This window comes from Citrus sinensis, chromosome 3 (assembly GCF_022201045.2).
Source record: "Citrus sinensis cultivar Valencia sweet orange chromosome 3, DVS_A1.0, whole genome shotgun sequence".
NCBI classification, from domain to species: Eukaryota; Viridiplantae; Streptophyta; class Magnoliopsida; order Sapindales; family Rutaceae; genus Citrus; species Citrus sinensis.
Window position 1 is genome coordinate 50,580,818 of NC_068558.1, and position 16,131 is coordinate 50,596,948.

General features: G+C 36.3%; 3 protein-coding genes across 3 annotated transcripts; 1 reads left to right on the plus strand and 2 right to left on the minus strand.

Moving 5' to 3' along the window:
• Positions 1-264: 264 nt before the first annotated feature.
• On the minus strand, positions 265-4,379 carry LOC127901248 (probable pectin methyltransferase QUA3). The gene is made up of 7 exons (XM_052438174.1): positions 3,707-4,379; positions 3,368-3,571; positions 3,077-3,287; positions 2,724-2,985; positions 2,112-2,486; positions 1,551-1,646; positions 265-837 (listed from the first exon to the last, which is right to left on the minus strand). Exons 1-7 carry the CDS (start codon positions 4,130-4,132, stop codon positions 624-626), a joined length of 1,788 nt encoding a protein of 595 aa, XP_052294134.1. The 5' UTR covers positions 4,133-4,379; the 3' UTR covers positions 265-623.
• Positions 4,380-5,455: 1,076 nt separating this feature from the next.
• Positions 5,456-8,453, minus strand: LOC127901371 (COP9 signalosome complex subunit 1-like). The gene is made up of 6 exons (XM_052438519.1): positions 7,903-8,453; positions 7,246-7,566; positions 6,931-7,047; positions 6,742-6,827; positions 6,012-6,246; positions 5,456-5,820 (listed from the first exon to the last, which is right to left on the minus strand). Exons 1-6 carry the CDS (start codon positions 8,290-8,292, stop codon positions 5,644-5,646), a joined length of 1,326 nt encoding a protein of 441 aa, XP_052294479.1. The 5' UTR covers positions 8,293-8,453; the 3' UTR covers positions 5,456-5,643.
• Positions 8,454-11,401: 2,948 nt separating this feature from the next.
• LOC102626751 (plant UBX domain-containing protein 8) lies at positions 11,402-15,719 on the plus strand. Its single transcript, XM_006490954.4, has 11 exons — positions 11,402-11,672; positions 12,425-12,486; positions 12,651-13,089; positions 13,212-13,298; positions 13,380-13,493; positions 13,602-13,727; positions 13,817-14,005; positions 14,081-14,200; positions 14,830-14,973; positions 15,046-15,102; positions 15,275-15,719. The coding sequence occupies exons 1-11, from the start codon at positions 11,589-11,591 to the stop codon at positions 15,380-15,382; spliced, it is 1,530 nt and encodes a 509-aa protein (XP_006491017.2). The 5' UTR covers positions 11,402-11,588; the 3' UTR covers positions 15,383-15,719.
• Positions 15,720-16,131: the final 412 nt, after the last annotated feature.

The following is a 16,131-nucleotide window of genomic DNA, read 5'->3' on the forward strand; positions in this document are numbered from 1 at the left end:
AAGGTACAATATTAAAATATTTAATAAATATTATCTATTGTAACTTGAAAGTTATGTTAATATAATTTTTTATTTGTATGATGGAAAATTCATTATATCTTTAATAATTTTATCAAAATTATTATTTAAAATCTATATTTACTACATATTATTAAATATTGTTTTATAGTTATAGTTTTTTTTTTCTCCCAGCAGTTGTAGTTTAAAAGTTACAACCTCAATCCCAAATAAGACCAAAATAGCATCAAAATTACAATTCAATACTTGAAACAAACTGATGTTACCATTGCCACTTATATATGTGTATGCTAACACATCACTGCACAGTCTTTCCATTTCTATACTATTTAACATATTCTACTCCTACTGTTTCTTAAAAATGTCCTCGACCAAAGAGGGAGGCAAGTGAAGCTTGACACCTATAGTTTTCTTTCTTACACAGACAGTGGATTGGCAGATCCATCAGCTACTATTCAATTAAACAAATGAAGAACATGCATCATTTGGACGCAATTGAGATGACATCTTGGCTTCAGATAAGAGGGGGAATTTTTTTATAAAAAAAGAAAGAAAGAAGGGAACAGTACCTACATTACAAATTCACAAAAGCTGTGTCAGTGTGATCATGAAGGTAGCTTCCAAAGGCTTTTGGTTGCAACAAGAATTTTCTCTCTTCCGTTTGATCCAGGTTCTTTGTCATGTACGGCAGCCGTCCACCTCACAGTATTAGCTATGCGACTTACTTTGTCAATAACTTCTGGAGAATCTCGAACCACAACTGTTCCCTCTGGCCGCAACATTCTATCCATCTCCACCATTAAATCTACCAAGCTACAACTGCAGCAGCAAAAAATCAGATAATGTCAAAAGCTGACTAAGCACTGTATCTGCTGCCAGAAGAAAATTCAGATTAAGCATCACGTTAGGACTAAGGAGAAACAAAGTAACTGTAATATGGGTGCATGTCTTAAAATGAGAATGTAAACTTTGTAGAACTGGAGTCCAATTTAGCAAAATCATCCATAACATGATTTTGCAACGTAAGGAAAGGTTAATTTTATCAATTTATAAGAACGCAATAATTATCCCTTTACCAAATACTGCTCATTTATAAACAGCCAGAAGTCGATGCCTGCAGTAACAATCTTTTCTGACGAGTCGATGGTTAACCAATAATGGGTTGGGGGTAAAGAGAGCGTTAAATCTACAATTTAAATATGCTCCATCACAGGAAATATCAAACCAGTATGCCTTTATTGGAAGAATTTATAATCCTTATGCAATTGTCAACACCACACTTAACTTATGCAGTTAGCAGTAATAACCCCTATGGGACATGATATAACAATTTATTTTTCAGTATAATTTAAGTATAGCTTATTGCCTTTAAGAGTCACAATTAAATAAAGAAAAGAAAGAAATAAAATAAAAATAAAAAAAACACTTCTCCACAAGTCACAAGTGATTGTTTGAATGTAACAAACTTCCCCATATAAACCATAAAGATCACATATGTAGTGTTGAAGAATAAGTATATAGATCATATATACCTGTTCTTGTTGGAGCCTGGATTTTTTATCAGCGATTCGATTCCAGATACATGGATCAGATCATAAGTACGAGGATATGTTGAGAACGGTTCACACCTATGAACATAAATAAAAAACATAATCAAATAACAATAGTTCCCCATAAACAACATAGTTCCATTAAAAAATGTGAGCAGCTAATCCAGTCCATGACCATACGAAAATGGCAGTGAACTAGAAGAAAATTTGAGCCCAATAATAAATAAAACATAAATTCTGTTAAAATCCATGACATATTTTACTTGGCCATCAAAGATTCAATAACCAAAGAAGGTTTTCTGGCTACCTATAAGGACATGCAAGAGGAATTACAAATTGGAGAAAAAGTGTATTTTACATATAAATGCACGGCAAAGGACATGATCATAGCAAAAAAAAACTTCAATCAATCTTAACAAAAATACAACAAAAACATGTGGCTCAAGGACCTGATCGCATAATAACCATCACGCAAATAACTTCCATTATCCTTGTGCACAGTTTTATATCCAACAGAAGACAAAAACGTATACAATGACTCACCAATCATGGTAGACTCCAATTAGGCCTCTGTCATATATGACACTAAGAGTTGATGATTTGCGAGCAGGTACGACATTCATCACCCACACAGGATCAGATGTAAGTGCTGCTGCAAAACCTCCGAAAAATGCATTCATATCCATGATGTTGCGTATAGCTGGAGTTCCTAGCTTCACGTTCAAAGTATTCTTGTAGTAAGCAACCCTTCTCCTCCATCGTCTTGAGTCAGCCTCAAATACATCATACCCATTTTTCATGACCAATGCCCGGGAAGGCGCTTTTGTTAGCCGTTGCGGCCACTTAGGGATAGTCCCAACAGCATATTCTCCCTTCACAGAAGATGTCCCACTCACACATTTCTTTAACTTGAAATACCTGCAAATTAAACAAGCTTAGATTAATAGGTTTCAGGTGTAAGTTAACTGATCCCTTTCACCAACATTATAACAGCACAGACTACATCAATACCAAGACAGCTAAGGTATCTAATATGCAGCGGAAACACTTGCATGATACAAAATCCAAGCAATAAAACAAGGGGGGCAATATTGAAGTTTAGTTTCCACAAAAAACTTAAAACTAAGACTGCATTCTGGGAGAATTAGTCATCACCATGCATAATTAGGGTCATCGGATTCATCACACAATTCAAGGCCAAATTCATTTTGATTAGAGAGACATGATTCTCCAACAGGCTTCTTCCAAATGACAGTGTTTCCATCAACAGCAATCAACTCATAACACAAGGCTCTTGCAACAGCCTGGAGATCTGCCCACTCCTTGTCTTGTTTAGGCCATTGTACGGGGGGACCAGAAATGACTAAGTATCCTCCTGGCCGAAGCAATCGATCCACTTCGATAAGATAAGTCGCATCTGCAAAGCCAGATTCCAAAGTTAACCCAAAGCACCAAGCAGGAAGTAGCAGAGTTGAAATACAAAGCCACAAGACACAAAATGAACTCACTGTAGGCTGTAAAAGGGATCAAGCAACGAGAGCAATGCACAATATCAAAAGAGAAAGCAGGAAAAGGCAGTCTGCGAGTGCCAAGCATGGCAACAAATGCCGGTATCCCTCTTTCCAATGCAAATTGTATCTGTGCTTTATGTGAGTCCCTAGGAGCAAACGAGAGGGTTAAAATGTTCTCCGAAAGCATAGATCCCCCAAAACTAGCAACCTGCAAGAAGATAAGTCTTCAAATCGTAAAACATCCAACAAGGAAAAACAGATAGGAAGAAGAGAAACCCTAGTCCATACCCCACATCCCATATCAAGAGCAGTCCTCAGAGTTCCTCCAGTGATAGGTATATACTGTTTAAGTTTGTCAATGTATTTGTCGGCTCCATCGGCAAACATGGTGCCACCTCCCGGGAACGTGAAGTATGGACCACTCTCTTTCATCCATCCCTGATGGCCCTTCCTGTCCGCAATTTTATTGTATGGCATGTTGGCGTGCCATATCTGCACAGTACACACAATAATAACACGACGTTCCTTCACTGAGGAATAACAATTCAACTCAACTCCACTAGATGCAATTCTATTTTCCTGAAATAAATAAAAATAAAGAGGGTAGGGGGCAATGGAAATGGATACCTTGGATAAGCTTTCAGGCCAAGGAACAGGGATCTTATAACCACGAGGGGGCGGAATCAAACAAAGAGGAGTTTGATCGGGCAAAGGGCAATGTCTTTCTCGATAAAAATTCATCTCTCTGCTAAGCTGGCTGTTTCGCCTGGGATCTTCGCAAGGCATGTGATCGACGGAGTCGGCGGGGCAGGACTCGATGGGTTTGACGTGGTGACCAGCCTCAATTAAAGCGACAAGGCGCTGGCGCTGACGTGGATCCGACGTGGACATGAGGAGTGCTTGGCGACCAGAGGCGGCGAGTGAATCGCCGAGTGGAGTGAAGACTAGGAGAAAGAAGAGAAGGACTAAGCCGAAGAATGTGGCGGAGACGATGTCTAGAAGTTTCCATTGTCGAGCGTTGCGTTTCGATGCGGGTAAATTCAGGTGTCCCATGCCGCAGGTAAAGGATCCGATTCACTTAATTGCACATTCGATAAACTCCTCAATCGTCAGAGCCCAAAGGAGATGGCCGGAGTGGTTTATTTGTTTCGAGGAGATGATGATGAATTGATGGTCGGGACTTGGGGAGTGGAAATCTGGAATTGGTCTGAGAGTATTGAGTGGATCAGTTCAGTGGAGACAAGGGGAGCGTAGTAGTAACCAGTAAGAAGATTTAACTTCAGCATGACGGTGACAAAATTAATATTAATTTGAATAATAATAGTACTAATAAGTCCTAATAAGGGTAATTTTTAAAAACCTCCCCTGAGGTTTGGGCTTGTTGCAAGTAGATAACGAGAATTGATTTATTTGTAAAAAACCCCCTACCGTCAGTTAAATTTAACATTGACCGTTAGTTGACCGTGCAAAGACAATATTACCCTTAACAATAGTTTATAAACGAAAATAACTATAAAAAAAACTAAAATTATTAGTTATTTTACACTTTTTAAATTATTGATATTTTCTTAAAGTTCTTATAAAAAATTAAAATTAAAAAATTAAAAAATCCTCTTTAAATTATTGATATTTTCTTAAAATTCCTACAAGAAAGATAAAATTAAAAATTTAAAAATGAAATAGTCATAATCTTTACCTATGATATTGTAAATTTTTAGAATTGACAAGGATAAAATTGTCAAAAAATAGGGTTTGTGCTTTTTACACCAATAATTTTGGTTTTTTTTAGTTATTTTTGTTTACAAACTATTGTTAAGGGTAATATTGTCTTTGCACGGTCAACTAACGGTCAATGTTAAACTTAACTGACGGTAGGAGATTTTTTACAAATAAATCAATTCTCGCCATCTACTTACAACAAGCCTAAACCTCAGGGGAGATTTTTAAAAATTACCCGTCCTAATAATAATAATAACAACAGCACGCGGATTTGGTAGGCAGCTGTCTACTTTCTACCGACTCAAGAGTCAAGAGTAACGAACCGGGACGCTGACGGCAGAGATTTGGAATAATCAATCTAGCGTAGATTATTTATTGTGTACTATAAAACTTAGCAGTGCCTTAATAAATTGAAGTGAATAAATAACGACATCGTTTAGTCAGCCCTTCGTTTCTTCGCTTTGGGTCATCAGCATTCATCATACTACACATTGACCGTTCACTCGTTTACCTAATGCTGTGGGATAATTTCACATTACAAACTGAATGAAGCAGTCAAATTTTTCTTTCAGAAGAATCAACATATTCATCTGATCTCAACTTAAGCATATTCAATACAGATTTTAGAGGGAGAGAGAGGGGAAAAAAAACGAATAATTGAACTCTCCAAATAAATCTCAGCATATACAACAACAATTATCACCACAATGTACTCTGAAATGCACAAAATTCCATCAACCATGGACAACCAATCTTCTTTCAAAATAACGTAGAACCCTTCTTCTTCAATAATAGTAGTAGACAACGGCAGGTAAAATTGAATCTAAGCAAGCAGATCTACCTATTCAAAGTTTCCTAGCAGCCCTAACATTGTATTCATGCTTCAGAAGATTTGCCCTCAGTAACATTACCCTCACATCCTGATCAAATTCACTGCCAGTCTGTAAAACCCGTTGGAAAGTTGCATTTCTTTGATCCGCATGTCGTGCATACAAAATCTTGTTGTGTGAGTCAATCCGAGCCTGCAAAGATGTGATAACTTAATCAAGAAAAGAAAAGATACAAAACCAAATCAGGTCATAAGAATTGATCCTGTGTTGGTAGTGGAAGAGGTCCTTAAAAAATTTGCAAATCAGATTTTCACAATCAAATTCTCATATTTAACCTAACTACGGGAGCAAGAAAAACAGAAAAATAGTAGCGCGAAGCACACCTGTATTTGGTTGTCAGTAATCAAGGCTTCAAGCTCTTTCTCTATCCCAGCAACACTTGTTTTGAAAGCATTTGCCATCATGTGCAAATCAACAGACACAAATGGGTGTGTATACTGGATGAGGGCTTTGTTACGTATTTGATCATACAACGTCTCAACATGGTCGTGCAAATGGATATCAAGCAACAGGTTTGCCTTAAGATTTCCAAGGTAATCCAGACATGATGCATAACGGCTGCAGTGGCAAAGAATAATTACAAATCACAACAAGGAGACGGCAGACCAGAATCTAAACATTTGAAAATTTAAAGAACCAAAGAGGGCCGAAAAAAAAGAACAGTGCTCCAAATGCAAAACCAAGAAAACCAAATGCACATGACAAACAAGTACGGGATATACAGAGGGAGATGCAAATAAGGATAGACATTAATGCTTTGATGGAATAAAATTTAGCAACAAAAAGTTTCACTGGCCAAACTAGCAATTCACTTTCAAGAAAAAGTAGCAAAGGAAAAAAAGAAAATTGTAGAACAATGAAATAAGCTGCTTCATGTCAGATTTAAAGGTATTACCATGGAACGGCGAACAATTTATTCATACAGCCCAGCAGATGCAGTTTTTATATATCTGTTAAATTTACTGTTTCCATCTACTTGCTTCACTCTTAACCATAGACAAAGCCACGATATATCAATATGCCCCAAGACTAAATCAACAAAGAGCTATTTACCTAGAGTAGAAATCGTTAATAAGCTCCCTAACTTCAGGAACCAGCTCTAAGAAATTTCGGAAGTTGACATTATCTATAACTTTGCTCTGCAAAATTAAGAGCATTAAATCAATAAATCATACCTCAGACACGCATTAACACATCATATAGAAACAAAGTTATGGATAAAATAGAGAGAGATGCGAATGCCTTAAGCTCAGCCCGATCAAAACTTGCAAGTGCACAAAGTCCCCCGTATGTTGCAACATCTTGAGCAGCAATCACCTCATTATAGGAATTTCCCAGATCAGGACCCACTTCCAAGAACTGCATGCATATGAAAGATGATAAATGTCAAATTGAGAAGATAAATCCAATAAAAAAATTAAGGCTAATCTCAGAATTTCACATGTACAATTTCTCCACATAAATAAATATCAAAAGAAAGCCAAAGGGGGCGAACCCATTTCATCTAAGTAGTGCTTGCTAGATTAATAAAAAAAATCAGCATATGAATTTTCTAACCTTACGAGCAGCAAGCTTGTACTTTCTAGCCTCCAAATGAGCCAATCCTGCAGCACAACGTAGTTTTGCAATCGTAACAGGTTCAAGAGCCTCAGGTGTTTGTTCTGCTTTGCTGACATAGCTTGTCACATGAGTAAATTGACCCATCTCAATGCTGACCAGAATTGCACTCATACACATATGAATAATATGCTTTGATGTAGTGCAATAATCACGAGTGCGAACATAACTTTTAAAAGCATCCCCAAGTGCACCATGAGCATAGTAAAAGTCTCCAAAATCATTATATCCCATTCTTATACTTTCTTTGATCAAATTTGTCTGCAAAAAGATTTAAAAAAAAAAAAAGGATTTATAGCCGCCACATAAGATAAAATTTCTACTTTTGTAGCAGATTAATGACATTTTACTTCAGCAAACTTTGTTAAATATTAACAACAGATATAAACAAACACAGAAACCCTTATCCTACAAACGCATTAAACCACAATTTGAAGGGGACAAAGGGGCAGATTACTAACCATTAAAAATAAGTAAATCAGCCAATGGGAACACTAATAGAGACGAAATAATTTTCAAGATTTTCATAAACAATTTATCGTAATATACATTATTTTCAATCATAATAAATTCATACGAGAGTGAAAGGGCCCATACCCTATAAGCATTGAGTTCGTTCTCAAGTTTCTCCTTGCGCTGTTCGGCTCTGCGATCCACGGAATCGCACCAAGCCTCGTCCATGGCATAATTGGGGCCCAGCCTCCCATCAATCTTCTTCACAACCTCTCTGAAAAGTTGCGTGTTCTCGCCTTTCTTAATCTCATCGTAGGCCATTCGAAGCGCCTCAAGCTGCATCGAAACGATGTCGCAGTGATCGGCGATAAACATTAGCCGCGTGATCTTCGTCCTCCCTTGGTACAGGCTCGCGTAAGCCTCGACGTCCAGCTGCTCCCCGCTTATGATTGGTCTGGTACGCGCCGATTCTTCGCCGCCGTTCGAGTAGATCTCCTCCATCATTGAATTCGATTGCTCGTCTTCGGGTTCCATTGCGTTAGGACTTAGGGTTACGGTTTCGTTTGGTTAAGGAATTGCTTGTTACTTCTATCGCCCTTCTTCACTGTGATGTGGTGTGTGAGGGCAGTGGCTATTTTGGTTTGGTCCAGTCTCTGGAGAGGGAGATGGCCTCGCACGCGACTTCAATTTATTTCCTTGATTGATTGCTATTTATATTTGCTAACAAATCCCCCGTGCCGTTTCTTTGATTGCTTGGGTTTTAAAAATATAAGTCGGTGAGCTAGCTTAGAAATTCCAAGCTATTAAGTCATACATAACCAATGGCCCGTTAGTGAATGGATCTCGCTCTCAGCCCAGACCGTTATAAATTCAATTGTTTTTAACGTCTTGGGGCCATGGCCTTTCATTTTTTTTTTTTTTTTTTTTGAGAAGGGCCATGGCCTTTAATTGATTATTACATCTCCTTTTGATTTTTAATTCTCCCTGAATTTCTTCTTAGCGTACATTTTTTTTTCTCCAACTTCCCAATCAAATATTCAAAGAGTACGATACAATGCAGCACATACATGTTTGGGACATATAGTTCATTATTTTCAACCTTATGCTTTATTTCTTAGGTTGCCACTTACCTACACAAATTTCAAAGGAAGTTGGAGCTACACAATTGTAAGAGATAGTTCCTTACATACTTATATTAATTCTATGAAATTATTTCCGCCAAGTTATTTATTGTAAAGTATTAAAGTAAATATGAGTTTTTCATACATTCTAAAATAATATTTCGCTGTTATATTAATATAGTATGAGTATTATTAAAATAGCAACAAACTCTCTAGATTTTCTAGAGAGTAAACTCCTTAGGAATCAACTCCCTATTTAGAGTTTTAGTTCAAATAAATTTCCTAGTCAGATTAGAATAAGTTGCCGTGAGTATAAATAAATGTCTTTTGTAACTTTTACAAACATGCTTTAATTATTTGTTATTTGACTATTTCTTGGAATAAACTCTAGATTTGACTTTAACAATATTTCAAATATCAAAGTTATATATGAGTTTTTTAGTTTAATTAATTCTCACATTCTATGAAATCAATGAGTTTTAATCATCTGGATTTATAGAATTCTTTTAAATTAATGTAAATTTAGACTGTTCCTTATTCCGGTGCTTTCAATAATCAACAGAATAATAAAATATTAAACTTTTGTCGCATTAGTTTACTATCAAATCCTTTCTCTATGACAAACTTGAGCTTTCCTAACCACCACTCACCTTCCTTCATCATATGTAGAACTTTGGAGCTATAGAGAATATATTATGTTTGGAAGTAAAGGAACTTCACGTACGGGATCTACAGAGAAATGTTAAATTTCTCGAGTGCTCTTTTTTTTTTTTTTCTCTTATATCTAACAATACTAAAGTTCATTGATTGTACACTGTTGATTTATTATAATGAAAGTTTTGTATTTATTTTTTTAATATTATTCCGTCCACCATGCTTCGTAAAGGCAAATGATGTTTGCATTTTATTTAGCATATATAGCAAATCAATTTATGCCGAGAAATTGCAAATAGAATTCATTATTTCAATTATTAGAGGAGAGTAGTTGTTGCGGTTAAGGTGACTATATCAGAAAGTTTTTATTAATAGATCACTTCTCTCTGGTGTTAAAAGTCATGTTTGTTATAGATTGTAATGTTATTATAACCATGTATTAGGGGTGTTCACATATTTGATTTTGTGGACTGACATCAATTCATATTCGATCTACGATTTTGCGGATTATAAATTTTGAATCTAATCCAATCCATGAATTGGTGAAATTTAATTCAAATCCAATTCATACGTCTGTGGATCGGATATGGATTTGACCCAATCCATTATTTTGCGGGCTAAAATTTTTTAATCATGTTTTGTCCACGAATTAGCTAAATAAAAAATTAATATAAAAATCATTTTACTATCGATCAAATTCAAAATTATATAAGATTTAAATAAATTAATTATTTAAATAAAATTAGAAAATACATTCAAAGTTTCAAAATATAACACACAAAAAAAAATTTATTTGTTTAGACCAGTATATGAAATTAACTGGTTAGGAAGTTATATTTTTTATTTAATTATTTTTATTTTATATTATTATCGGATAAGATATAATATGTTGTTAATGTAACTATATCTTAACTTATTTATTTATCACTTAATAAGTATAATTTCACATTTACAAGTTTAATTTTTTTTAATTTTGCCACTGGATCCAAATAATCAAAGGGATAAAACCTTAATTCAATTCAAAGATGTACCAATAACCACAATAATAAACATTTTGCAATCCTATAGCAGGCGGGTCTAATCAGTAGAATTTGAGGACTAAGATTTAACAAACAAAATGGTGGTTCTAATTCTCACTAAGGGTATGTTTGGCGGGTGGGTCTATAAGGGTATGTCTTGTAATATAAATTCAGACCCGCGTTTGGCTGTAAAAAGCAATTACCTGACGTGAAAAGATTGTGCGGCAATTGAGGTGCAAATAAGACCCGCCTCCCCCTGCGTGTCTAAATTGCACATCTCTTTTTTTATTTTAACTATTATTCATATTAGTTATTAAATTCACTACAAATCAAATATAATATTTCTTTAACATATTGATTTATATTTAATTGATGAATAAGAAAAGATGTTGAAATCTACAGCAGATAATTATATTTTTATTAATAAATCTAAATAATAAATTAACTTAATATTAAAATATTTATTAAATTCATATAATATTTATTTTAAAAAAATAAATAATAGCTATTTATTATTATTTAATATTATTAAATAATAAAAATATATAATGCATTCCATACTCTACCAAATATGATACTGTACTATTTAATACATTTCCATACAATATATTTTATTACAATCTAATACAGTCCAATACAGTGCGGCACACCAAACGCACCCTAACGGTTGTGTCTTCGCCACTGCAAGCCCACACCGAAATGACCCAATGGGGGTGCAGTACGTGTTTTACACGTGGAAGCCAATAATCGTGCCACGCTTTGTCCATTGAAGCGGTGAGGATGTACCCAAAATGTTTTTTTTTACGCGAGATGTACCCGAAATGTTAAAAACTTAAAACTGCGCGCAAAAGATTGTACGTACTTGTCCCACAATTCCTACGTCACGTATGAATAATATACTTTCCCTAAATCAATCAATCACTCTCTCTCTCCCTCTCTCTCTCTCTCTCTTAAGCTTCAACATTCATCATTCCTTTCACTCTATCTGGATTCTGGGGAGCAGACTGTTACGTACATTCTCGAACGCTGATGAGTGATGACGAGACCAACTCAAGAAACAGTCGATACGTTTACGAGCATCACCGGCGCGTCTCAGTCAGTCGCATTGCAGAAATTGGAGGTTCTTTCTTTTATTATTTTTTTGGTCTTTTCTTCTTGGTTTACTCAACTGTCGTCTTTATCCATTGTTCTCACTATTTATTTGTTATTTATTTTCCAAGAACCTCAAGATTTGGCTTCTTACATACATACTATGAGTCTTTACATTATAATGACTGTTGGAATTATTTAATTGTCAGGATCTAGAAACTGTTCTCAATTTGTTTTCTAGGGTTTCTTCTGTCGATAATCAAGCAATGTGGATATTCTTGCTAATTGTTTCTCTAATTGCGATGCTTAGTTTTCTAATTGTTACCGAGTACTCTTCTACTTTATTGGTTAATGTGATTATTCTTTCCGATTACCAATGCCTGTTTATCTGTTATGTTCATTTCCAGCATATAATTTCACTGTCAACTAGCGTTTATTGACTAAATGATTTATTCTGTTTTGATGTGGTCTACCTTCAGCTGTGAAAGGTGCAATTGTTCCTCTAATTTTGTATGCTAAACAAATTAAACTGGTTTGGTTTGCATTGTAATTCCATAGATGACACACACACACACACACACACACACACACACACACACACACACACACACACATATATATATATATATATATAGAGAGAGAGAGAGAGAGAGAGAGAGAGAACTTTGATTTTCGTGGCTGTTTTTATAGCTTTGAGTGCTCTGATCAATATATTGACCATATGATCTTTCCATATTCTCAATTGTTTATCTGACTCTCTGGCGCATTGCTATTGGTGAACAGGAATATGGAGGCAATCTTAATGAAGCCGTGAACGCATATTTTAGTGAAGGCCACAGAGACATGTATGGCATTGTTTCCTAACTCTATGCTTTTCTATTTTGTTCCCTTTTATTTGTCATAAGTTGCTTTGGAGGTTATAAAGTAATTTATCTACCTTTTAGATTTAGTGTTCGCTTGTCTGGTCTTCCATTGACAATTTTGTTTTCTGTCTAATTTTGCTGTCCAGCTTAAATCCAACTGCTGTTGCTTATCCTTATCCTTCCCCTGGGCTTAGTTCTCTGGACATGAATAGTAATAATATTCAAGCTCGGCCAAGCAGACTTTCACAACTTTTCTCTGCTGCTAGAAGTTTCAGGCCTTCATCTCTACTTGACCCCAATTACAGGAGAAGTCTTTTAAATGAGCTTAGTGCTTCTCTCACCTCTCCTCAGCCAGTTGCTTCCCACACGGGAGGGGTACTGGGGCTTCCTGCAGAGTTCAGTAGTTGGAATGAGCAGCCTTATCATTCAGGACAGATGCCTTATGACTATGATGGAGCAAGAACTTCATCATACCATGGTCGCGATACTCGGGACAATCTTTTGAGGGATAATGGTTCACACTTTTATGGCAATGACATAGAAGAACAAATGATACAAGCTGCCATTGAGGCTTCAAAACAAGAGGTTGAAGAGCGTTATCTGAATAAGCAATTTATTTTCTGGATTATGTATCACTGCTTATTTTACTTCCGGCCAATTCCTTTCTATCGTGTCTAAACTCTTACTTTCTGTGTGTATTGTTGCAGGCTTCATCTGGTAGTGGAGTTGTTCAAAGGGAACTTGAGCTACCTGAAGATGATGAATTTTCTCGTGCAATATCCTTGTCCTTGAAGGTCTGTAAATATTGCCTTTTATTTTTATATTCTATACTTTTCTTTTCTTACTTGTCCTTGGTTCAATTGTACTGGGATCAGACAGCAGAGCAAGAGAAAACAATCCGTGGGCAAGGAGTGAAAGACCGAGATAGAAAACTGGAAGTCTATGATTTAGTTAAAGAAGCTGAGAAAACTAACAACAGCACCAGGAAGGTGTATACTCTTTCTTGCCGGTTCTTTTGGCGCAAACTACAGGGTTTGCTGACATAGTTTCTTATATCCCTGTACTTTCTTCTAAATATGGACATCCTTTCGATTCAGCCAGGAAAATCATCAGTCCAAGAGGGAGCTGAAAATATGCGCTCACAATCACCTATGCGTTACAAGTCAGAACATGATGTTAATGTCCATACTCAGTGCAGTAAAGATGCTTTTCCTGCTAATGAGGTAGTGTGCTTTGCCTATTAACAATTTTGAATTGGTTCTCATAGACAAGTAAGTAAATTTAAAACATTTTATTGGTCTGGACATTGAAGTGGGGTGGCATTTCTTCCAAAGAGCTTGATGAAGCAGTTATGCTTGAGGCAGCACTTTTCGGTGAGGCTGCTACAGGTTGCTCTAAATATGTACAAAGTGATCTAGACAGCAATGCAGGTCCTGGTTCCTCATCAGGTTCCCGTGCATCTTCCTCTGTAATGGCACAGCAGTCACTGCGAGAACAACAGGTTTCTGCTTTTCCACATCAATTACATGTTTGATGATGCATTGTCTGTGGCCTGATCGTCTAATTTTGCTTGCAGGATGATGAGTATTTGGCTTCTTTGTTGGCCGACAGAGAAAAAGAAATGAATGCTCTTAAGGAAGCTGAGTCTCTTCAGCTGAGTAGAGATGAATCTCAGAAGAAAATCCTTGAGGAAGAGGTAGTAAAACTGTTGAGTTTTGGGTGCCTCATTTATTCACCATGTTCTTTTGTGCTTAAAACTACTTTTCTTTGTTATCTGAAGACCCTTACAGTTTGATACCCCATGGATAGAGGTGAGAGTGACTGGGTTGATACATAGATCCTTAGATTTGATGTGATTTTAAACTTGAATCTGTCATGGAAGGAGTTGAACGTGCTTTAACTTTTGTTAGAAAGATATGACAGTAGGATTCTTTAAGCTTTCCCTCAATTTTTATGCTTTTGGTGGGCCTAGTATTTCCGGCAATAGCAATTGCTTCGTTATTTCTTTATCTTGAAAAAAATAAGATTTTGTAAATCCGATCGGATCAAGGTCAAATCTTATCTAAGATTTTGAATTATTTGGCATGGTTTTAGCTGACTTTTGATAGACTTCAGAAGTTTTATGAGTGTCATTGGCGTGAACTCCTGAAAATCTTCTGCCTATGCATGCTTGATATATGGATCATTGCCCTCTGTGTAAACTGGAATGGAATATCACTGTGTGGCTAAAAAATTAAGGAATAGTTGAGGAGGAAGGTGCCATTTGATTTTTATTGTCCAAGTCTGGAACACTGATTTTGATAATTTTGATATTACTGATGATAGAAACTTGAAAGATGGCTAGCAGCAAAAGAAACTTCTCTTCCTGAGGAACCAGCGATAGATGATGAGAATTCGGTATCCCTTGTTGTTAAAATGCCAGATGGCAGTCGCCGTGGCCGTCGTTTTCTGAAGACGGATAGGCTTCAGGTAAAATGTCAGAAATTTAGAAGACACACTTTGGTCCTGTGGTTTAACTGCCTGCTATTTGTTCCTTTGTAGATTCTATTTGATTTCATCGATGTTGGTAGGGAAGTGAAGCCTGGCACTTACAGAGTGGTAAGTCTTGTTGTCTTCTCTTTGACTACAGCAGTTGGTGAACCTATCAAGCCAACTGTTGGGAGGCCTACGTATTCCCATGCATTTCTTTTAATTTATATATGTAAACTTGTATCTGTGTGTGTGTGTGTGTGTGTGTGTTCTGATTCATTCTTGTTTTTCTGATGAACAGGTGAGGCCATATCCTCGGCGTGCTTTTGGTGTTTCTGATGGATCCTCGAGTTTGAATGAACTTGGCCTGACAAGCAAACAGGAAGCCTTATTTCTGGAGTTCATTTAGCGCTGTCACTCTTTGAACATCACAGTGTAAATGCCAATTAGGTTCTATTGCTCTTGCGAGCTCGTAGTAAATACTCTGTTTGAGCACTACAATTTATTCAACCTTTTTAGGATGCACAAGGAAAGGAATTATATAATACTGTCTTTCCCCTTAGAAGCTCAAATTAGGCCCTTCTGCTTGCTAACAAGAATAAGAAGTGACCTCTTATGTTTTTCATTTGCATGTACTACACTGAAGATCCCCGAAGGGGGAAGAGGCCATTCTCAAAGTCTCTTGTTCTATTGTTCAGACTGCATGTCTAGGATAGTCAATTGAGGTACTTAGGTTTTATGGTATTCATTTGTTCATTACCCGAAAGCTGCAGCTGAAAATAGAGAAGCCGTAGCCTTGGGCTCGAAGCGGTTTTGCTACCTTCCAAGTTGAAGGTAACAAAAGTTCTAATCGGTCCTTTATGCCTTTAATCTCTTTAACCTCCGAGCATGTCTCTGCTTGCACACAGGTTTAATGGGAGTACAAGAATGCTTATAACCGAGGTTTTGAACTTATATTAATTTCTTATTTATCTTATTTGATGAAATCAATAAATCGATTCTGTGGTCATCACATAATGATATGAAAGAATATTGTCACCTGGTTGGACTAATAAATCCTAGCGACGTTACCATAGCCTCTATTCAAGTTCAAGGGGGGAGAAATTAGTCCGCCTATTTTAATCACTAAGAAGAATTTCGCTCTTAAAGAATTGACGA